Source organism: Nylanderia fulva, unplaced genomic scaffold (assembly GCF_048542155.1).
Source record: "Nylanderia fulva isolate GAGA-0341 unplaced genomic scaffold, ASM4854215v1 Scaffold39, whole genome shotgun sequence".
Taxonomy (NCBI): Eukaryota; Metazoa; Arthropoda; class Insecta; order Hymenoptera; family Formicidae; genus Nylanderia; species Nylanderia fulva.
The window spans coordinates 1,972,814-1,997,500 of NW_028190466.1; the positions used below are offsets into that span (position 1 = coordinate 1,972,814).

Here is a 24,687-nt window from a genome sequence, read left to right on the forward strand (position 1 = left end):
ACAATAGTAATTATCATTCTTTAGATAATGTACGAAATATGTATTTTAATGTACCTCTTTTTTCCATACATTAAAAAAAATAAACCGTTGATTTCTTAATCTGTACACTCGATTACCTATATTCTATAATTTTGCATTTTAGATTCTCAAGATTATTCCTTTTCACTTTTCAAACTCTGCGCATGCGCGCCATTAGAATAAGAGAGGGAAAGAGGAAGTCAACTGTACGGTGACATAATAATTAAATATAAAAAAAGCCTCTTTTCTCACTCGTCGTATTACAATAATTGCAGTGCTGTCAGTAATACTTTTCACCGGTATTCATTTATATAATTCATTGAGTTTTCTGTTCTGTTGACACTAGAAGATGCCATTTGACACTTGATCGGCGCAGTGTCACTTCCGGGAAGAAGAGGAGCCGGCCTGCGAGCAACGGAGCAAAGCAACGCACAACGTTCTGGTGACGTCGAAGATGACGGCGGTGGCGATGCCTCCCGCGATGGCCCACAACAACAGCGGTGGAATGATACAAGTGGTGAACGAGAATAATTTAAGTAAGATAGAGAGGTGCGTATCCGTCGTTTTTTCTTTTCTTCGCTCGAAGCAGTCGCGTCTAATCATATTGATCCGTCTCCGCAGCTTCCTCAACGACACGGCTTACAGAGAAGCCATTGAGAATTCCTCCAATTACAATAGCAGATTATGCCGGGAACGACGTCTTCGCATGCCCTTCCTCGACTCGCAAACGGGTAAGATTAATCGCACAGTTGTGGTGATCGTTTTTCGTCTTCACGATGATTGGAGGTGTGTCTGCGCTTTTGGGCGTAATTTACTGATTTATCGATTGGATTTGTTGTATTTCTGTAAACACCTGTCTGCAAAATCATATGTTCAAAGTTATTAGACTATAACAATGCTTCGAGTCTGTAACTACTTATTTTGAGGTCAATGAAACTTGACCTTTTGTATCGATAGCATATTTATAAATAATATATAAACAATAATTTAATTGAATATATGTAGAAAATACACTAAGTGTGTTGTGCAAACTTTCTATGATTTAATCTAAAATTAGTAATGAAAATTCTGTTCTTAATTTGAAGCATTTCCTATTTATATTAATGCAAGTGTAACATCAGTTACAATTAAAGTGATTTCAATTATTTATCTATTTATCTTTGTAATTTATATTTGTAAATAGCTATCTGCAAAATCATGATCAAAGTGATTAGACTGTAACGATAGTTCGAGTCTGTAATTAAATATTTTGAGGTCAATGAAACTTTTGACTTTTTGTATTGATAACATATTTAATTAAATATATATAAATTATAAATGATATAATATATAATAATATATAAATAATAATTTAATTAAATATATATTAATATATAGATAATATATAATTAAATATATGTAAATGATACGCTAATTGTGTTGCGCAACTTTCTATGATTTCTTATTTAAATTAATGCAATTGTAACATCAATTACAATTATAAAAAAATTATATATATATATCTTTGTTTTTATATGATAATATTTAGGATTATGTAAAACTGCAGGTGTGGCACAGAATCATTCTGCACTTTTTATGTCCTCGAGAGAAAGATTACCAGGATTGTTAAATGGTCAAATTTACACCTATCCAAGCAAAAGATGGCGAAAGAAACGACGGCAATACTTGATGCACTATCTACATCCAAAACGAGGACCAAGAGGTGATACAGAGGATGGAACAGAAGGCATCGAAGCTGTTACGCACATAAATGACGATAGCAAAGATTCAGTAGTACTTAAAGGTAAACAAGAAAGGATAAATATTTTATTTAATTATTTATTTTATTTTATTTAACAAGAAAAGATACAAATTTTATTTAATTTTGTTTATATTATTATGTAGAATATATATTTATAATATATATATATATATATATATATATCGCTCTTCATATCTTTCGCATCAAAATTCGACCTTCGAAAGGCTTCGAGAAACTTCGAAAATTTTATATCTGTTTATTTTCTTTGAAAATACTTACACGAATACGGCCACACACATGCGAAAAGTACCGAGACAAAAATAAATATAAATAAAAACATAATAGACGAGACAGAGAGAGACGAAAGACGAGAAGCACAGAGACAAGTATCAAGACGTAAGAGACAAAGGAAATAAACAAATATAAAATTCTCGAAGCCTCTCGAAGCCTTTCGAAGGTCGATTTTTGAAACGAAAGATTGAGGAGCGATTTTGCGTGCGGAGATTCGGTTATCGACTGTCACCGCGTACGGACGTACATTGTGAATCCGCGCGATTTAATATTCATCGACTTTTAAAGACTGTGCTTTCTTGACGCTTTATTTTTACTTAAATTATATAATTAGATCGGTATTACCAAACTGTGTCGCAAATAAAAATTGAATGTTTTTAGACGAACATAGTAAAGATGCTTGGTATTATGATGAACAAGATATGTTAGACATGGATGCTTACGATGAACCTGATCCTGATAGTGATTATGATTATGAAGAGAGTTATAGTAGTAAACGAAAACGCAGGAAAACACGTGGAGGTGGTCACCATCCTGCTCGTAATCATCCACCTTCGACAGATAGCCCAGGCGGCAAACGAACAAAGGTATATTTAGGAATATTAAAGTAATAAATTATAAAAATTTATAATATAAAAAGTTATATGTAAATATAAATATAATTAAATAATAAATATTTTGAATATAAAATATTAATATCGATATAATAAGTCAATATATATCTTGAGATAAATACACGTATATGTATGTATTTAGTTTGCATGCAAAGCCTTTTTTAAAATTTATGCAAATTTATGTATATAGTTTCCAATCTGCACATAAATAAATAGTGTGAATTTTATTTAATGCAGGGTGGAGGCCGCGGACGCAAAAAAGCCAACTACGACTCTGTTGACACTGATAAACCATTCGTTTGTGACCGTAAGTTTAATCATAGATACAACTACAAATGACTATTCTTCCTGTTATTAGTTTATTATAAATACTATTATTATTATTAATTTTGAATTTTATTTCTATTAAGTTATATACTTATTCTTTCTTTACAAAATTTGTTAAGTTTATCCCACGTTTATATGATATCCATAACACCACGACACAAAAGTTAGATATAAAATAAGATGGAAACTCGAAATAAATTGTTAAATATTATAGTTAAATAATTTTACATATACTAGATAACAGTATAATTAGTATAATGCGGAAGTTGCTTATTTTCTCGTTTTTTAAGTTAGTCGATACTATTTATTCAGACAGACTGATCAGAGTATATCGGATATATACTGGTGTTACACCAAAATTAAGTATAACATATATGAAACTTTAAGTATAAAGATCGTATTTGGTATTTTATTTTGTTCTTTATTCGAGTAGGAGCAATTATGGTATGATTCTCTGAGTGCAAGGCAAAGACTAGTCATATGTTCCAAATATCCAAAACTTTGTGCATAAATAGTATATATGCCTTTTCATATTTTATAATTTCAAATGTTTTTCTACATTGATTAATTAAAAGATGAGTACAGACTTTTTCTCTATGCAAATAACTTGAATAATTCCAGTGCTGAAATCAGACATTTTGCAATTTAACTCTTTTAACATTTGTCATTTTTAATATTTCATATTTCACACTTTAAGTGAAAGAAAACGGATAAATTACTAACAAACTATATATACTATCATGTCAATTAAATGCTTGAACTTTATTTGGCAATTTTTACCATCATCAGTAATTTACAATTTATCATCACATAACATTTAACTCTATCATGGAAATATAATCTTAAATCTAAAGCTGCTAACCAGTATTTAATATTACAAAACGAATAAATTGATGTTTTTGTTTCTGGAGAAATTCATTTTTTATATACTTATTATGCGCAAACTTATGGAATTCGATTATCTATAGTAAACAAGAGAAAAGAGAAAAAAGAATATTGAAATAACTTTCTGAACAAACTCAATATTGTCTTCTTGAAGGAGTATAATAGTCATTACTAATTTGGTCAAAACTTTTCCAGACACAAAGTCTATGAATTAACTCGAATGTGCCTGCAATCTGTTTACTTCTTGAAACCACTCCTGTTAGACTAGCAGATGATCTAAAGACATTTGGTCTGGTTGTGCCAAGAGCTCGTGTTAAAGAGACAATTTTAACAGAACATTAAACTCTCTGTTCATTGACGAGAGCTCGAGCTCAAATGTCCACCCGGCCCAAATATCTTCGGACTAGTTCTACCTGCAATAATAACAGAGCAAGAATGTACTGGCTCAAACACTGTAGCGAGCTCATTCTGTAGGAGTACAAGCATCAAGCCTTGCATCGTATTAGTTTTGCTTCTTGGGCTGGAACTCCTTCACTGCTTGTCCACATATAGACTCGTAGGTGGATAGGGATGTGTACTGGTGCGAAAGGTGTGCAAATGCTATCCCTGACCACCGCCCCACCCTACCCCTATCAGCTTTTCTGATGTCCCATATTGATATTACCTCCCTTGATCATCCGTTAAACAAAAAAAGGTCTGTCTTATCATTGGACGTTGCATTGGATGGATTGCGGGAAAACAGTATTTGCACTTTTGCAGTATGCAGCGCACGGTATAAGACCAGACCTGGTCTGGTCTACCATTACGGTCATTCCCACTCTACTTCCTCTGGTGATCCTGCTAAGGAACTAAGTCCCAGTCCTGCCGAAGTTGAACCTAGGAGCGTTGCAGACACCGCTGCTTCGAACCAGCCAGGTTGGAGCCAAAATCAGCTCAGTTTTCTCACTTTCCTTTAAGCCCCGCGTTTTCCTCAAGTCTCTCTCTCATCCAATCTCCTTATCCATCTGCCATTATATTCAATCTTATCCCCAAGTGCAACTATACTCTTATCCAACATACAACTTATATCCCAATATAACAACCTAATATATATTTATATATTTTTTTACATGTACTGCAAATGCATGCATTGCAAATAAGACATCTTTTTCTGTCTAATTTTAAATTTATATTTCTCAAAATATGTGTGTATGGAATTTATGCCTTTCTAATATCTCATTATATATTATATATGTCTAATTATATAATTTTATTTATATCATGACTAATTTATATATCATACAGATAAAATGAATATTCAAGCCAGTATGATATGAGTGATATTATTTTGCACTTTACGATGGAAAAGATATATTTGTGTACTTTTTCTCGTTTTGTACTTTTACCTATTGTGTGAGAACAAATGGGAATGCCTTAATATCTTAATGTGTAAGAAAGCGATAATTATTTGTGTTGCATCTCTTTTGCAGTAGCATGCATCTGCAATATAGAATATTGAAATATTTCTTTTTATTCTGTATACTTTTAAGATAATAAGAAAGATGAGATCTTATCGAATTATGTCTAGGTTTAGTGTTTTTTTTTAAATATTTTTTTTCCTTAATTACAATAGCTGCGTTCGTTTTGAACGTTTTCAGCGCTATAAGCATCTTCTGTCTTCGTTTGATATTCGATGTGCAACGAAGACAAAAGATGTTTATAGCGCTGAAAACGCCAAAGCGAACGTAGCCAATGTCTTTACTCTTGAGCGTCTTGTATGCGTGTGCGTGTTCTTTAGTTATTTTTTTAAAATTTGTAGCTTCTTTTATTATTAGTATTTCTCTTTCAGCATGATGATAGTTTTTAACAAACATAAAGATTTTTCTTTTCTTCGCTGTTTTGACGCTTATGTATTACTCCTAGAGCGATTTTGGCTTCGATTCTCCTATTAATGAATGTTAAGGCTTCGTTGATTCAAATAGGTATCTTTGAAGTTACTTGTAGTTTCGATATGTTTGAAAAATCGTTTGTTTGTTATCTGTCTCTTTATCTTGGAATATATATCGATATATATCTCGTCGTTATATCTTTGGATTTTGCTGCTGGTGATGGAATGTACTGATTGACATGTGCACTTTGTTATACTTACATATATAATCAGATTTGTTTTTTTTCCTTGTTGTAACAATTTGTTAGATATTTGTAAATGTTTAGAATAATTGATTCTGTTATTTGAAGAAAAATGTGATAATTTATAAATGGGCTTTACAATCTTAAAATTATCCATAAACTGATATATTATATATATGTTATACAGAATGTTTCAATATATTTTTGTCAATTTTATTAATAGTAATTTCTTTCGATATAAAACTTTATAATAATATAATTAGAAGTCAGATTAAAATTTTATCAGAGATAGTAAATTTTTTCTAAACTGCAATCTTGTTCTTCAAATCTCACCATATTTTTCTTCTTTAAGAGTCCTGGCTCCTGACCGACAATGTTGGAATTATGACGTCAGAGGCGAGAAGACACGCTAAAAATTTTTAGATGCCATTTCGAAATAGAAAGATATTTCCACGAAACAGCACTTCAGATGACTTCAACACACTTAAAATACTTCGAAAACTATCCTTCTCCCTTTATAATCAATCAACAGCTGTAAAACGATTAAGAATAGTTTTTGAGATATTTTAAAAGTGTGCTAAAGCCATTTGAAATAGTGTTTCACCGAAAAATCTCATTTATCTTCTCGCTTTCTCCGCTCTGACGTCACAATCTAACATGCTCGCGGCGAGGACTCAGGAGCCTTAACGTTTTTTCTTTAAGAAGAATTTCTTCATTTTGAGAGAGGACAAAACAAGTTTTAATAGACTAATATAATTTGTAACAGCTCTTTAAAAATTAATATACATATAAAAGGCAATAAGAGCTAATTGAGTTCTTTCATTAATATTTATTTGTGGAAAAGGATTTATAACATAAAATATCAGACAGAAATAAATTCGAACGTTTCGGTTGCCTTTTTCAATCTTCTTCAGCGTATCGTTTAAAATTAAAGATTAATAGAAATTAACAATCAATCATTCATAACTGTCAATATAATAAAACTATACAGAAACACAGTTATTCGCATAAAACTACGTCAAGCTAGTTTAAAAAAAAAAAAAAAAAAGCGAATAACTGATTGTTGCAAACGAATGACTAAATTGATTGTTAATTTCTATTAATCTTTAATTTTAAATGATGCGCTGAAGAAGGTTGAAAAAGGCAACCGAAACGTTCGAATTTATTTCTCTGTCTAATATTTTATGTTATAAATCCTTTTCCACAAATAAATATCAATGAAAGAACTCAATTAGCTCTTATCGCCTTTTATATATATTTTAATAGACTCTTTGAATATTCCAATTCTATTCCAGTCCATCGCTTCAACATAACCGAATCGATTACGAAGGAACATTTACAGAATGAAAGAAAAAAATAAAAAACAGAGAGAGAGAGAAAGAGTAAAAAGAAATACGACTTTATTGTATCTATCATATATATATAAAAACCGGTGTGCATGGTCCATCAGCTTATGACGGCAAAGCGCAACTGGGTATGTTGATCGGTTTGTGATCAGGTGGTACGCGTCGGGGTCGTCAGAACGCTACTTCCTCGAGTACCTCGAGTCCCTCCCCGGCGGCGCCTGCCGGCGCCTCCGCTGGGGGAGCGACGGCGCTGCCATCGCAACAATCCCAGCAGCAGCAGCAGCAGCTGCAACCGACGTCCTCGCAGCCGCCCATCGCGCCGGCGTCGCCGTCCACCATCTCGGCGAGCAAGGAAGATCACCTGCCCGCGGCGTCCTCGCCCGGCGGCACCGTCTGTCCGTCGCTCTCCTCCACGGAGACCGGGGCAGGAGGCTCGCCCAACCCCGGAGGTGCTGGAGGAGGAGGAAGTGCAGGAGGTGGCGGTCCGGGTGGACCGACCGGCGCCGAGAAGAAGCCCGGCGGCAAGTCGTCCGCCGCCCAACCGTCCCCGTACTGCGACTTCTGCCTGGGGGACGCCCGCGAGAACAAGAAGACAGGCGGATCCGAGGAGCTGGTGTCGTGCAGCGACTGCGGCCGCTCAGGTAAGCCAGAGGAAAAGATCAAGCGCAAGTATACCAGGAGAGCGAATCACAATTAGCTTTCCTCCCGGGACGATGACGAGGACGACGACGACGACGACGACGACGACGACGATGACGACGACAACGACGACGACGACGAGGACGAGGACGATGATGAGAGGCTGACGAGGATAATATATATATTCTGAATCGATGGCAAAAGTCGTACGTGTTCTGCAATACGGATGACTTACTATTTTCTACATCTCTTTGCGAGCCTATCGCGCACTGCGTCCTGTGAATATATAGCCAGATACAACTCAAAAAAAAAAAAATAATAATAATAATAAAATAAATATGGAGGACAACTTATATATATTATACCTAGGGTATGCTTCCGCGCGACCGAGATTATGCGACTGGCAGGCTTATTTATTAAAACGCGGGGTTGTAATGTGACTTAGTGATGATTTAGCGATATCAGATGGTTTAATGTCAGGTTTAATATCCGATGCTGGCATTGACGGCATTTAGCGTTATTGGGTGTATATATACATGTACAGGGTGTCCCATTTTAATTGACCACTCCCTGAAACGTTTTTATTTGTAATCTTAGAAAAGAATGTTTCGAACAAAAGTTGTAGGGTTTCGAAAGGTCTATTCATTGGCCTTATCAGTTTGACCTTGGATGGCGTTACCAAGGTCAACTTAATTTTTAATCCTACAATTTTGGTTTGAAACATTTTCTTTTCTTCAAAATTACAAATAAAACAGTTTTTGGGAGTGGTCAATTAAAATGGAACGTTCTGTATACACGTGTTCACGCTATAATTGTTTATAACACTTCCATGTTTCAGCTGTTAACATCGTGAAAGATTGATATTGAGTAACTTGTTAATTTTACGACACAAGCAAAAGCGTGTACGTGCTCTTCCTTACGGCAAAAAGAGGAGAGGATCGCTGTTTTTTCCTCCGCCTCCCTTATTCGTATATTCCAAAAACACGTACCTATGATTGTTAAACGCGCAATATCGAGATGTTTTAGATTATCCGATTATCTGTTGACATTTGTGTAATCATTTAGAGAGGATCTTGCCTTCCTTCTTTGGTTCCGTTGATGACGTATTCATCGTTTACGCGTGCATTAGCTGTTAAAATAATATTTCGTTAGAAAGTTATTGTCACACGTTGTTTTTGCTGATCACGTTTTCTACGAATCCTTCGCTCTAAGTTGTCAAGACGAATAGAACGGATTAAAAAAAAAAGAGAGAGAAGGTGGTAACTTTTTGAGTTGTATAGGGTTACGATTGTCGCGCGTGACGCATTTTTTTCGTCACTGCCGTCAAGGGTAATAATAGAAACGTGCTGTTGTGCAACTCCCCGGGTGCAATAATTAAGGAAAGAGAAAGAGAGAACCATTTAATTATCTGCACGGTGTTTTTAGAGATCAAACGGTTACGAGCTTTATATACACTAGTCAAGGCGAGGAACACAAAACATCGTTTTGTCAATGGTGCAACTTGTCGCATCTGAGTAATAGGAATTTTCCAAGAATTCCTTTACTGCGCGCGAATTTGCTGTGATTAATAGTATTTTCAGTGATTAGTTGTAAGGGAGATAAAAAAAGAAGAGAAGAGAACAAAATCGGAGGTTTCGAGCGCGTTTAATATTACGGGGTGAAAAAAAGAGCACGAGAGCAGTCTAAAAAAATTCATAACTTCGTCGCAATGAGAGAAGTTAAATTTTATCGTGTGTACGTGTGTGTGATTGGATATAGATATATATATATAATTTTTTTTTTTTTTTTTTTTTTTTGGCGCGAAAAATTTTATCACGCAGATTTTATTAAAATTCCTGTTGCACAGTACCACTAGAGCACGTATTGAGGAAGATGTGTTTGTCTTCTGTTTGACAGTGTATCCTGATATTTACGTTGTTGCGTGGAAATCAAAAATTTAAAAAAAAAAATGAAAAAATAGGTATACACGGCGTGAAAAAAAACGCACCGGCAAGTTTAAGATTTTTAGATACACGCGAGAGATGCAATATATATATACATACATACATATGTGTATATATATATATATATAAAATATGTATGTATGTATATACACTTTATATATCCAGCACAATCATAAGAATCGTTTTAACGAAGGTAAACAATATTTATTGTAAGATAACGACATGTTGATCGCGTCATATTTCTCTCTACATGTTTTTCAATCAATTCGTTTGTAAATACTTTTGTAAGCCTTGCGTTTGTTGAGTATATACATATATATATCACGAGGTTTAGATGAGATGTGAGAGCTAGGGAGCGCAGCACAGATGGAAAGAGGATAATGAAAGAGGAAAGTGTGCAATTCTAAGGATCTCCTATTATAAATCTATTTCGTGATTTTGAGAGAATTTCGATACGAAAGATTGACTGGATGAGATTGACACGATCATCGAGAAATCATATTTTATCTATCAGGATATATAATTTGATTAATAGTATTCGTTTGACAACATGTTATGTGTTCAATATCGTTTATATATGTTTATAATCGCGACAAGGGTATATCATTTGCATCAGTGTGAAGTATTTTCTTCAAAAATGAGAGAGACGTTTATTATACACGCGATATATAAGATATACCGCATTTTGCGTTACTAAAGAAAAATAATGTTTCGTTGAACAGAGTAAAGCTCTGTATTTTGAGTAACAACTTGGTTCTTCCTTAGGCAATTTTTACAAGTTTTTGGAGACCTTCGTTTTACGTCTTTGCCTTTATTTAGTAAGTTTATTAAATATGGTTATTATATACACATATAATAATCTTTATGTGTTCTTTTCGCGTGGAAAATGATACTTTAAGGTAGAGAGAGCTCTAATTTTTTTAGAGAATTTTTATTTTACATGTGTAAAATAAAAAATGTATCTATCGATTTTTTTTCTGTAAAAATCGCGCGCGTTTTCTTCTCTGTAACTCGTCTCTCACATTCCAATTGTATATCTGCCGTTTTTGATTACCTTTAATTGTGGGCATTAGCTTCTCCGATTTAATATAGAGTATAATCGTTTCCCTCCCCCTTTGCTATTATTGTCATTTATAATAACGAAATATATATTTATTACACACGTATTTAATGAGCAAGAAAACAGGAGTATGAGATAAAAAACCTATAGTTACGGAGTGTAATGAATTTTTTTTAAATCATTGAATGTATTTTAGTTAGATATCTTTTAAAAAAACAAATCGTCTTGTTGAAATCTGACGTAGCTTAGTTTTGTACAAGGGCTTTGATACTCGTTACAGATATCATTTGATTAGGAATGATCGCAGACTATCCCATATATGAAATTAATGTAATACCTTATGAGTTTTTCCAGGCACACAAAAAGAAGCGTCGTCATTTTTACGCGGCGTCTTCCTTTTTAATCTGCTTTACGATCAAACTCGAATTGTTTTATATATTTTACTGACTATAGAAAAATATATATATATATATCGCAATTTTATACACACATGTGCATATATATATATATATATATATATATATATATATATGCAGTTCATTTTACACTTATATACACTACATATAAGTTATAACTTTACTTTTTGCACGATATACAGATCTGTGCGTATACGCTGTTTTTTATACATTGAATTTCCGAAATATTTGGAATAATTCATACGCAATTGATGAGCAAAGGTCTTCTTTGATCATAGAACTTCGTGATTTTTTTTCCACAAAATATTTTCTAATATACATACATTATTAACTCGAGTATATAGAAGGCTATATTGACAAAGGTATGTTACTGCTTCTTTACATATAACATATGAGATACAATGTAGACTATTCTATCATTTAATAATGGTATAGCTAAATATGGCAAAAAATAGAGAAGGTACTATATATATTATATATATATATATATATATATATTTACGTTTTTAGTTTTCTGTATAAATTGATATTATATTGTCCTTAGATTGTCGTAAGAAAAACTCACATGGTATAAAAAAACACAATGGAAGCATGCAGATATATAGTTCCTCCTTGTTATATATATAAAATTGAAGACTTGTTATTAGGCAGTTTTAATTAAGCAATACCCTTAATGAGGCTTATAAATATAGTATTTAAGTCACGCTAGTTATATATAAATATATATATGGCTCTATATATATATGATATATATAAAAAGGATGTGATATACGTTATATGAGTTGCGTGTATGTGTGTGTGTGACGAAGAGAGAGAGAGAGAGAGAATGTAAGGAGAAAGAAAGAAAGAGTGAGAGAGAGAGCAAAAGAATAGGAGCGAGGGAGAGTGTGCATCTGCGACGTTTATATTGTGCTGCGCAAGAAAGAACGTGAACTATTCCAAGGTACGCCCTGCTATTACTTACCACCTATTATTCCAAATAATAACAATATGTTCAAAATGCAACATCAAAAAAAAATTACAGATATCACGAAATAAAATATTCTGTGCGGAAACACGAGGACGTATCATTATTCCGGACGTTTTTAGTGCTGAGGAAAGGTGAAAGACATCCTTAATTAGAAAATCGTACTTGTGTGTGGAAATCAGAATTTTTGTGCAAACAGAGCCAAAAATAAAAAAAAGATTCGATTGATCGAAAAAATAGCATGAAAAAAATTATAAAATAATTTGTGGAAAAAAAAGACAAATATATATAGCTTGGAGTTCACTGTTCTTCGGCACAAGATAACTGTCCTGGCACCTTTCTACTCGCATCCCGACAACAGATTTTCACATCCTCGTTCCATCGTCCCGAAAAAAATGCGTGTTCCATGACCGAGTTCTTTTGACGTTCTTGATGTAGGGCATCCAACGTGTTTGCAATTCACTGCAAATATGATCGTTTCTGTTCGCAAGTACAGGTGGCAATGTATCGAATGCAAATGTTGCTCCATTTGCGGCACCTCTGACAACGATGTAAGTATCTACTTCCGCAAAATCTCGGTACTCATCAAAATTAAAAAGAAATTTCTCCCGCGAACGAATAGAAAAATTGCGATATTAATGAAAAAAAGGAAAAAAAATTACAGGGTCGTCAAATTTTACTTGTAAGAAAAATAATGAAATTTAGGGCTTCTGGCTCCTGACCGATAATGTTGGAATTGTAATGTCAGAGGCGAGAAAATATATGCTAAAAATTGCATTTTCGAAATAAAAAGATATTTTGATAAGACAGCACTTCAGATAGCTTTAAACTCTTAAACTACTGTCAAAACGATCCTTTTTCCTATATATAATCAATCAACAGCTGTAAAATGATTAAGAATAGTTTTCGAGGTATTTTAAAAGTGATGTAAACGTAATATGTTCCATCGAAATATCTCTTCATTTAAAAACGGCATCTAAGAATTTCCAGCGTACGCTTTCCCGCCTCTGACGTCACAATCTGACATAGCCAGGAGTCTTGATTCAATCTCAAAATGAATGTAAAATATTGGTCTTGCGCGCGGTTTTTTGTTCCGCGAGTTTTATATGGATTACTTGTCATAATTAACGGTTTGGCGGACTGAAATAGGATCAGTTGCTGTTCTGTGACGACTGTGATCGTGGATACCACATGTATTGTCTGGCTCCTCCTCTTGCGTCACCTCCGGAGGGCTCCTGGTCGTGCCGCTTGTGCTTAGCCGAATTTCATCGCCGTGATTAAGTTCACTCTCTGGGATAGTATATAGATATATACATATATATATATAAGTCACGGAGCTATCCTTGCTATCGCTGTGGCATACAACGTCTTGGTCGTCTTATTAGGAGAATTAGGAGAGTATTCGCGAGAGCTCACTCGTACACCTAAGATCTCTTCTTTTCGACTGAACTGGCAGCACTAGTTCAGAGTTTATCTTTTTTACTCCACATTGGAGGGAAAGAGATAAACTCTGAACTAGTGCAGCCAGTTCAGTGAAAAAGAACAGATAGTATTATATAATACAGACACCCCAAACTTTTGGAGGGGAAAGAAGAAAAAAAAAGGAAAGTTCATTGATCATTATTTATTACAAAATTTATATTGACATATTATTATCAGCTTCTTGTTACATTATGTTGATGATAATAATAATATAATGACGATAATAATTAGAGAAGAATACATTTAGCGTAATCTGTCATTATCTCAGGCACTTGGTGATCTCGACGAGATAAAGATGTAAGGAGACACATATTTATATATAATTTAATCGAGATAGTTTTTAGAATATATATATAAGTGTATAAAGATACAACTCATATATAATTTGATCGACTGTCAACAGAGTCCTGTAAGGAGAACGAACAGAGAGATTATTAATTTTAAAGGCGAAGACGGAGTTCGATTTACTGATGATCTTAGATTTTACATTCGTGTACCGAACAAAGTGTATTTTTTGCTCATTTTATGAACTGACACATACGTACACACACACACATATATATATATATATATATGTACATATATGTATGTATATGTGTATATATGTATGTATATGTGTATATGGAGATTTATATATATTACTAATAAACAAACTATAAGAGGTTTAGTCGAAGATTGTTAAATAGGACAATACTCTCCTAGTTCTGTATAGACTATTCTACTCTTAGTCAATGATATATATTGAAAAGTATTTGATTTTGCATTCAGAACTTTTACAATTGCTTAAATTTAACGATAAATTTGGCGATCTCGAGTCTTCACACTAACTCTTAGCTCCTCGCGCTATCGACTTGACTAACGAATCAACTTTCATAGGAAAGGAAAAAGAAAGAGAGAAGGAAATGATAAAGGTAAATGAAAAAATTTATTCTAGGAAATCATGATATTAATAGTATTTGTTCCATGAATAGTGATAAACGAAAATAGAATATTATCTCTGTTTCTCTGTATGTATCATGATACTCTAAAGCTTTTACACTTAACGAGATAACTATATTAATAATAGCGACATAGCTGTCATACGCAGACTTTGCAGCACACTCGCAGAAAGATTATAATTCTACATGTTCTTCGTCACATTTAGCCCAGTATTTTTATATTTTATATATTAAATGTACTTAATTTTAAGAAACTGTGGTGATATTTGGTATTCGTTGATATCAAACTTCGTTTCGTAATTTGACAATTTTTACGACCGCCTAATTGTACAACTAATGTCATATACATATATATATATATATAATCTCATTCTTAAACCAATTTTTTTGCCAATTCTCATTATTACATGAGTTTTTCTCTCCTCGATTAAACTCGATCAAATTTATATATTGGTATCGCTTATTTTTAATATTATGTATACAAATTGGAATAAAAACGTTAGTTTATACAAACTGGATTATTAAGTTTAGAGCAGTCTTATTATACGTGCCATTGTACACATTTTCAATTACAAGAGAGGGAGAGATTAACACAAACGACATGACTCGAACAGGTGCTACATTTCAGGGATTAGCTCTTTGTTTGGACGTTACGATTACTTTGTAATATTGGCAATGATGTTTTATAAGGAATATACATACTACATTTTACTAGTGTAGTAAATAATTGCTATGTAAGATATAAAACAAAAGTTAGTAATCCGAAAAATATAACATTTTTTCATAAAAATAGTGCTAACATAAATGGATGTTTGACTTATTTCAAATATTCCTTTCGATCCATGTAAACGAAGTATACATATATATGTATATATATGGAGATGAAATATATATTATCTCCGATTATATCCAGTATGAAATATTAAAGCAGCGTCTCACGAATCTGTCTCCGTTTAATCGATCTCGATTAAAATTTCGGATAGAGGTTTTCGTTGCAAATCAGGTACGGTGGCATCTTTAGCTGGATAACCGACTGGCAGAAGTAATACGAGCTTTTCGTTCGGTGGACGTTGAAGAAAACTGCGTATAGCCGGTCCACAGTTCAACGGGGTCGACGTAAGGGTCACCAAACCGGCGTACTACATTTAGAAAAAAATGTTCAATTAATTCAATTATATTTATATTTTATTTATATACACTTGATTCGATTATTTTGTAAAGTAAAAATTATTTTATGAAATTATATAATTGAAAATATAAATATAATTAAATTTAAGTAAATTTATATTCAATTATATAATTCAATTCAATGAAGTATTTACAAGAAATCGTCAAGTTTGTGATAATTTTTTTCTCGAGATAATTTCTATCTCAAACTTAACTTTTAATTAAATTTCTTGATGAATTGATGTGTTTGAATGTTTTTTGATATTTTATGTTAATATATATTTTTCGTAATTGTTACAGATTAAAAACATAATTTTTCGAAAAATTCTTGTAAAAAAAAAGAAGGCTCCTTTCCTTCGGACAAAAGAAATTTCACCCCGATTTCTCACAAAGGAAAATTATACCTGTATGGCAGTAATGAGGATCCCGCACGCGATAGAAACGCTCATCTCGTGATAATAATGGACCTTCCTCTTTCCATTCGGCAGAATACCGTAGGTTTGCTTGAACACGAGTATCAGATACGGGGCAACGGTGAGATACTCCTTTATCCAGTTGGTCCTCAACGGAGACAAGTCGGTGGTCCATTTCACGCCCATCCTCTTCTTATAATTGATCTCCTCCTCCTGCTCCACGATACTTCTGATTTTGGATTTCACGGTCCGATTGGATATCACGACGAAACTCCACGGTTCTGTGTGCGCCCCGCTGGGAGCAGTACCTATAATAGGTTTTAAAAAGCACGGATGTGTAACTTGAAAACAGGTGGAATTTGTCAATTTTATTTCTTTTTTATCTTATTCGTGAACAAAATTTTTTATACATGACAATTTGAAATTATATAGAAATATATTAAATTATATGTATAATCGCAAAATTATATATGAAATGTGTCCATATATAATGAGATAAAAGGGCTTTTTATATATAATTATATAAATAAAAATATAAAATGTGTTAATAAACCGACCACAACTGGCAATGTTATTCTTTAGTTATTTATTCAAAATTCAGACAACGTTTCGACCTTAGTTCAGGCCCTTATCATGTCTGCTAAGAAATCAATTGACACACATAAATTTTATTATGTAGAAGTGTATTTAATTTTATATGTAAATATTTAGATATTTAAATATTTAGATATACCTGCGGCCCTTATAATTTCGTGGATAATTTCCTTCGGAACGGGATCCGCGCTAAAGTATCTTAAGGTACGTCTGGCGGCTGCCATTTGATAAAATTCTGACGCCCGAGACAGCGATTCCTTTTTGGGTAACCGGACATACCGATATGGTATGTGCTTGAGATCCTTTGGCAAGGCGGGTTCTTCTTCTTCAATCAAGTCTTCATCTACCTCTGCAAGATAATTCGGAATATTTTACGCGATTGTGTTATTCGATATAATTTGCATTATAATATAATTTGTATTTTATATAATATTATTAATATTAATTATAATTAGTAATATTTATAATTAATATTATAAGTTATAATTAATATCAATAATATAATATTCGCGATATATAAGTTAGTAAAAAAAAGTATTGTATACTGTTTTATTATATTTTTAATACTGTTTTTATTTTTTAGGGTATATAAAATATTCTAGATTTTTTCATTTAGAAAATCGTGAAAAAGAAATAAGAATTATTTAACCACGACCGACGAAATTGAGAGATTTTAATCGTAAAATGAACAATCTTATCTGTTGACTAACTCGCTGGAATTCCATGGCATTCACGCTTGTATTAAGTAAGGACACTCATCAATTTTTTTATTATTAATTTCATTATCCTTACTTTCTATTATTTTCTTGATTGCTTAGTATAGTAAAAAATTGTTTTTAGAATTTTAAGCACGAGGCATCGAGCGAAGCACTTTTATCTTCCACTTTCATTTTCTAAAATGAGACAAATACGACTCTGTTCCGCTCGACAACAGTTATATATACACAGTGACAGATTACTTTCACTCGGATCCGTAGATTCGTCGGATGCTGGAGCGAGGGGCCTCTTCTGTGGTCTCCCGAAAATTTTGCTAAACAGAATGAGAGAAATGACGCCGACTAACAGGTGATAAAAATATTTCGTCACGAAAGGCGCGTATTCGGAGAACATTTTTCCGGTCTCTTCTTTTTGTCGTACAACAAGGAGGGAGTCTCTCTCGCGCGCGACTTTTTACTCGCTACTGATCTGGATCGGAATGATTTTCACACTCGACTCTCGAGTCATCAAGGTCGCAGATATAAGATATCTGAGAGTGATATCGGGAACGCATTCCGATAGCGTCGGGGGATAGAAAAATCATTATTCGAGCGTGTATTAAATTCGCCCGCGCTATTATAATGTCGAAACCGAGTGTCTCTCTTTTTGACATTTCTCGTTGATGCACACAACTCGTCGAAGAAGCGCGTAAAATTGATGTGTCAGTCGTTTCGTGGAAATTACAAACCAGTCTGACATACGCTATATGCATTTGTATGTAAAATTTAAAATTTTGCAAACATATCTACCAGCTCGTTTTCCTCTTTTTCTCGTATTTTTCAGTAATAATTAACTCGATATCGTCGCGTGTTGTTATTCAACGTTTGCTTACATCCAACATTGTTAAGAAATTGTTATCGTAGATTTGTTACACATGAAATGACCGATCGATATATAGGAATAATAATAATAATAATAATTGCGCGCGTTTTATTCTCGCGAATGACAGAAAAAATCTGCAAAAACTCCCAGTTTCAAAGGCACGATTGAAAACGATCCTTGTAATCTTCTTAATTATGCCAGTTTATGTTAGCCCGATGACAATTAATTCGCTTCGTTAAGATTTTAAAATTAGCCAAGAGCATTTTTCATTTGCATTTTAAATACGTTGTCTTCGTTATGCCACTAAACATGATGACCAAGAGTGAGTGGGAACTTTCCTCGATTCTCTTTTTGAAAATTTCAAACAACTTTACATCTTTGCTGTATACATTTGCAAGTTACGCAACTTGGTTCAATAGAATCCAGAAAAAATGGAAAGAATCTAAATGAAATTTTCTTACGTAAATTGTTACGAGATATGTAGCACATTTTTTTTTATATATGAACATGAAATTTTCGCAGGAGAAAATTTGATCCTAAACTTATGTAACTATTTTTTTCCCCTTGTATACAGTTTTTCGTATAATCTGTTCGAAAAAAATTACCGAATCAATTTATCAATTCACGTCGAATTGATAACGTGAAATTTTCACTCTCATTTCACGGTTGGAATATAATGCAACGCTCGTCGTGTCGACCTTGATTATCAATAAGGAAAAATCGATACGCAGAATTAAGGAGAACGTAATATACACAATTCCCCTTCTCTCTCTCAATATAAAATTATAGAAGATATTCCGGCTGTACCCTCTTCGTCGCGTGTGTCGTCTTCTCGATCGAAAGGAATAATGCAATACTAAAAGCTGCCTTCGAGATTAGTTCGTACGAGACATAAAAAAAAAAAAACGATGATAAGAAATTGTACAAGATTTTCCGGAACAGGACTGTGATATCGCGCACCCGACACAGGCGTTAGATGCACACAATCAAATTTCCTTGAATTTTTATATAATTCAATTACTCTAACTTATATTTCAATTATACGTCCAGTTACCAGTGAATCATTCCAGCATCGATTAAATATTCAGTACAGAGCGCTGTATTTAGCTCGAAATACGAAGCTGCGAAGCACGAGAAAATTTCGCATCCAATATTCAAAGCAACCTTAATTAGAATCAATTTCGCATTTAATTACAGTACAATATTTTTCTCAATTTAAATTTTTACCAAAAAAGAGACAAATTTCGAGTATGATGTATTTATCAAGAAAATTATATGAACGCATATAGACGCGCAAGTTTGAAGTTTCGCATCGAACAATAGCAATTTTATATTAAGCAGTGAATTATATATATTAAATATATATATATATATTAATATATAAAAGAATATAATATATATTTATGTTTTATTATATATTATAACAGAATATATAAATACATAAGATATACATATCTAAATATATAAAAAGAAATATATAAAAGAATATATAAATACATAAAATATACATATCTAAATATATAAAAAGAAATATATAAAAGAATATAATATATATTTATATAAAATATATAATGTAATGTACAATATATAAATAATATATAATATAACATATAATATAGATAATACAAAAAGAGGACGTAATTTCTGTCGCAGCGAATCTAATAATTCATCGTTCCCGCGCGTCCGCGATACGGGCCTGACAGCTGTCAGCGCGAATAATCGGAGCACTGCGCGCTCAGCGAGGGGGTGAGGAGACGGTGGGAGGCGCACTCGCGCTTCGCGCGCACAGCGGGTGGGCGCGCAGTAGCGAGAGGTGCGCGGATCGAGCAAGACGTGTCCGCGCGTCCGTCCTGGCGCGGCGATATGTGCGGGCGTGTATGCGAGACGAGATCATGTGAATAAGATCCGCGGCCCGGCGGCACGCACCTTCGACGACGTCACAACATACGCGGTGTCGTGGTATCGCGCGCGACGTACAATTTTTCGAGGAGGAACTCCGTCGCGGAACCAGCTGCACCTTCTGCACGCGCGAGTCGGCCCGTTCGTGCTGCGCCGTCGTTATTAACGTGTACATATATATATTTCTCGCGTACGTACACGGAACGGACACACGTGTGCGCGAGAAGACGGACGTTTCTCAAGTATTATGCGCGAATGGGCGTATTATTCTGGATCGAGGGTACCGAATCGCTCGTCGATACGATAATAGTGCGCGCGAGAGACGGACGTCCAGCGGGAACGGCGATAACGGTGACAAGTGCGCCGCGAAAGGGACAGGGACGGAGATAGAGCGAGCGAGGGACAGTGTGTATGTGTGTGTGGGAGTGCGAGAGAGAGAAATTGAGGTAGAAGAGGACGCAGTGAGGGAATGGAGAACGCCATGCAGCCGCCACCCCCTCCACCAGCCTTCGACATGCCACAGAGCAGCAACACCGAGCAGACGGTCACCCACGAGTTGACATTCGGTAAGTCGCTAATCTGTCATGTTTCGCGATATCGCTCGAAAGGTCTTAGATAGACGCGATCTGACGTTTATCGATCTAAGCGACCAATTTTTCGTCCTTGACAGGTACAAATAATTCTCGAGGGAATTGAACTCTCGCTTGCTCTCGGCGAAATTATCGTCGGATTTTTCCCTCATATTCATGTTTTCCAGACATCACTTGGCTGTGACGCGATACCTGTACGATATATGTAAAGCATTTCCGAAAATGTGTTACGCAACTTTATCTGTTGACACGCGCCAACAATCGTATTTTTATACTTTTCGCGAGAAGGAGAGAGAGAAGGAGACTGAAGTTGTTCTAGAGAGATTTTAATTATCCTACGGAATTTGGCACGAGAGAGAAAATTCCGCGTCGATTTAATTCCGCGGCGAGGTTACTTGAGAAAATCATTTAGATATATTTTCGTGAAATTGCTCATTTTTAATATCGACTGCTGCGTAAATCGAGTCCTCTCTCTCTTCATATTTAGTAACCAATACATCTAAGCATAAAATTCTACAGTCATTTTAATCCTGGGAGGTGATTCGTCGTAAACACGACATCGTCGTGAGATTTTTTTTCTTTGTCGTATTTGAAAGAAACACGTGGAAAAATCGAAGATTCCTTGAATCTATTAGCCGTATTCTAATCTCATGTTTTGCCCACTGTGACTTTATTAGACCGCTCTTTTTCTTACGTTTCTTACAAAGATATAACGTGAGAGACATGCATGTAAACACGCATGTTTTTAAATAAGAGATTCTTATTGAAGAGAAACCACGAGACGCACAAACATATGCGTTTGTCATATTTATTTACCAATGCCGGATGTTGAAAAATGTTTTTTTTTTTTTTTTTTTTTTTCCGATACGATTTTTTGATAAAGCACAGCTATTTCTGTGAAATTGAGACCCTCTCACTATTCTCAGAATTTCAATAAATATTAATTATAGAGTCCTGATTCTCCTTCTCAAATGCTCTAGATTTTTCTTCGAAAGCTGTCTTTCAAGAATTCCCTCGACAAGAATTAGAACTCATCAATGCTGATTACAATAAAAGGATTGCAAATGAAATTTCTTGTATAGCTAACACGTAAAACTAGCGTTTATTTTAGATTGTAAAATTTATTTCAATTCTATTTAGTTATTTAATTAACTGCATTATTTAATGTATTGAAAAATTTAGGAATCTTGGAAGAAGACAGAATTTATTTCATCGAAATTTTGCAAATGGAAAGCTAAAAAGGTTGTTTTTTTGTTTTAAATTTAAAAATTTTATATTTTTTTGAATTATCAATATTTTATGAAGATTCTGGCTTTCGAAAAGCTGCACCGAAAAAATAAGTTATTGAGTTTGAATAAGTATTTATTTCGATATTGCCAAATAAATCATTTATTTGAAACTAATAATATTGATTTGAATTCAAAAATATTTATTTTATATAACAAAATTCTTTCCTCAAAACAAATAAATATTTGTCTCAAATAAATGATTTATTTTACGGCATTGAAACAAATATTTATTAATTTAATAATTTTTTATGAGTGCAGATAATTAATTAAGCAATAAGATAATTATTAATTTTGTTAAGAAAGAATAATTCTTATTAGTCGAACAATTATTCTAATATATCTCAAGAGAATATTCTCTAAAGAATTTTATTTTTGTTTCGAAGAAGACTTACTTTCTAAAGAATAACGCTATATATAGGGTGGACTATAATAGAGCACTATAATAGAGAGGAGAGAACCTGGAAATGCATTTTAATTTTTAGATCTAATTTTTTTTCGTTGCTTCTAAATATTCAGCTAAAAGAGTCAGCAGAGACTATTCGAGTAAAAAATATTTAATCTTACTTCATAAATAATACAATATATTTTGTATTTACGGAATCCAAAATGTGTTGCGCATAAGTTGTTTATACACGAAGAGAATTTTTTTCTTAGAATTTACCCTGAAAATCATGGAAATTGTGAGATGAAATTTTATAAGAGTTTCTCTGATTAAATATTTATCACAATAAAAAAATTTTAATATATTATTACGGTAGATATTAATCAAAGAAACTCTTATAAAATGCTCCAAATATATTATTCCACGATTATCATGATTTTTAAGGTAAATTCTAAGAAAAAATTTTCTCTGTGTAGACTTTCAAAGTTCAAATATAATATAATACTTATAAAAAGATATTATATCGAATATTTATAATGTATTTATTAATTTTCATTGACGTTTAATTTATATCGATTTGATAAAAAAAATAAAATTGTCGGTTCCTTGTACATATTTATCATACTATTGGAAAATCGTGCAAATTTCCTTGAAATGTTGTTAAATTTTATTTTCAAATTTTACTAGACACTCTGCTTCATGCTGTTTGACATTTCATACGTTTTAAAAATTGAAAACCACATGCAGTAGATGGGTGTCTGTATAAAGTTGTCACGACGTCCTACGAATTTTAAAACAATACAGTTTCTGATAAAAATTAAAAAGAATTCCGCATTCTTTGTATTGAAAAATCGAAATTGAAAGAATGAGCTATTTTTGCGAATTTTAGCACGACACTCTAAAATGCGTTCAATATTATAATTTTTGACAAATGGTTTTAAAGCACATATAAAAATTGAAAAACACAATAGATGGTAGGAAAATTCATGTATTTAAAAAAAAAATTTTAACTGCTATATCTGTTTTAAAGGAAGAACCGTTATTTTCTAAAGAACAGAAAAACTCGACATAAATTTTTTACTTTATATGACCTACTTTATATGGATTGAAGCTGCAAGAATGTTCTTTATTTCTTACGTTATTCTTAATACAATTTCAAATCGATATTTCATAATATAATAATTTTTAATAATTAATACCCACGTTCAGCACGATATTTGATGAAAATGTGTCGTGCTGATAATTTCCTGCAATTTTGACGGTGTTTCTCTAATTTTATAAGAATTCTATACTTAAAAACATTTTTTCAAAGAGTTCTGACTATTTATTATTATTTAAATATATAATTTTTATTGAAAATTATTAAAAATATGTAATTTGTATTAAATTATAATTTTTGACAATTACGGCCAACATGACATTTGATGAAAATATGTCGCGTATTAGATTTCCCGCAATTTTAACGGCAGTTCTCTATAGTTCTATAGAAACATTTTTTCAGAGAGTTTTTACCATGCTAATTTATACGTATTTATTGAAATTTCGACCTAACTGGCCAGTATAATTTAATTTAAAACACTACGTTTCGACCCTTAGGTACGGGTCCTTTTCAAGTGTCTGATGATCCGTGTAAAAAGCTGTCCTTCTGAATGAACACCATCTTTTGGTGCTAATTTATGGTTAGTATTTTTTCGAAATTCGTCGTGCGAACTTGACGCAATAAACAGTAGGAACATTTTTTGTAATAAAACTTATATATATACTAGCTTTTCGGACCGCGCTTCGCGCGGTCCTCAAAGCCAGCCTTTCTATTCGGACCGCGCTTTGCGCGGTCCTCATATAGTCTATATTAAATCCGTTTTAACACAAAAAATTAATTCTTTTTTTGTATTACCGCGAACTACTTCCACATTTGTTGTTCGACTTTCACGAAATTTATACCAAAATAAATGTTTAAATTTTTTTGTGGATGACTACTATGTTATCTATTTCTTTCTCC

The 24,687-nt window shown here is 33.2% G+C and overlaps 2 protein-coding genes across 3 annotated transcripts; one reads left to right on the forward strand and one right to left on the reverse strand.

The window, feature by feature from the left end:
- Positions 1–360: 360 nt before the first annotated feature.
- Positions 361–15,581, forward strand: LOC114944607 (zinc finger protein ubi-d4 A). 2 transcript variants are annotated; one of them, XM_029320597.2, is made up of 9 exons: positions 361–567; positions 640–749; positions 1,565–1,801; positions 2,432–2,637; positions 2,902–2,971; positions 4,636–4,791; positions 7,484–7,972; positions 12,795–12,907; positions 13,506–15,581. In XM_029320597.2, the coding sequence occupies exons 1-9, from the start codon at positions 473–475 to the stop codon at positions 13,635–13,637; spliced, it is 1,608 nt and encodes a 535-aa protein (XP_029176430.1). In that variant the 5' UTR covers positions 361–472; the 3' UTR covers positions 13,638–15,581. The 2 variants fall into 2 exon arrangements, with proteins under 2 accessions (XP_029176430.1, XP_029176431.1); XM_029320598.2 differs by lacking the exon at positions 4,636–4,791 and having other exon boundaries at positions 364–567.
- On the reverse strand, positions 13,966–18,117 carry Iyd (Iodotyrosine deiodinase). Its single transcript, XM_029320599.2, has 4 exons — positions 17,910–18,117; positions 17,090–17,299; positions 16,348–16,664; positions 13,966–15,915 (listed from the first exon to the last, which is right to left on the reverse strand). Exons 1-4 carry the CDS (start codon positions 18,058–18,060, stop codon positions 15,730–15,732), a joined length of 864 nt encoding a protein of 287 aa, XP_029176432.1. The 5' UTR covers positions 18,061–18,117; the 3' UTR covers positions 13,966–15,729.
- Between the last annotated feature and the right edge of the window lie 6,570 nt (positions 18,118–24,687).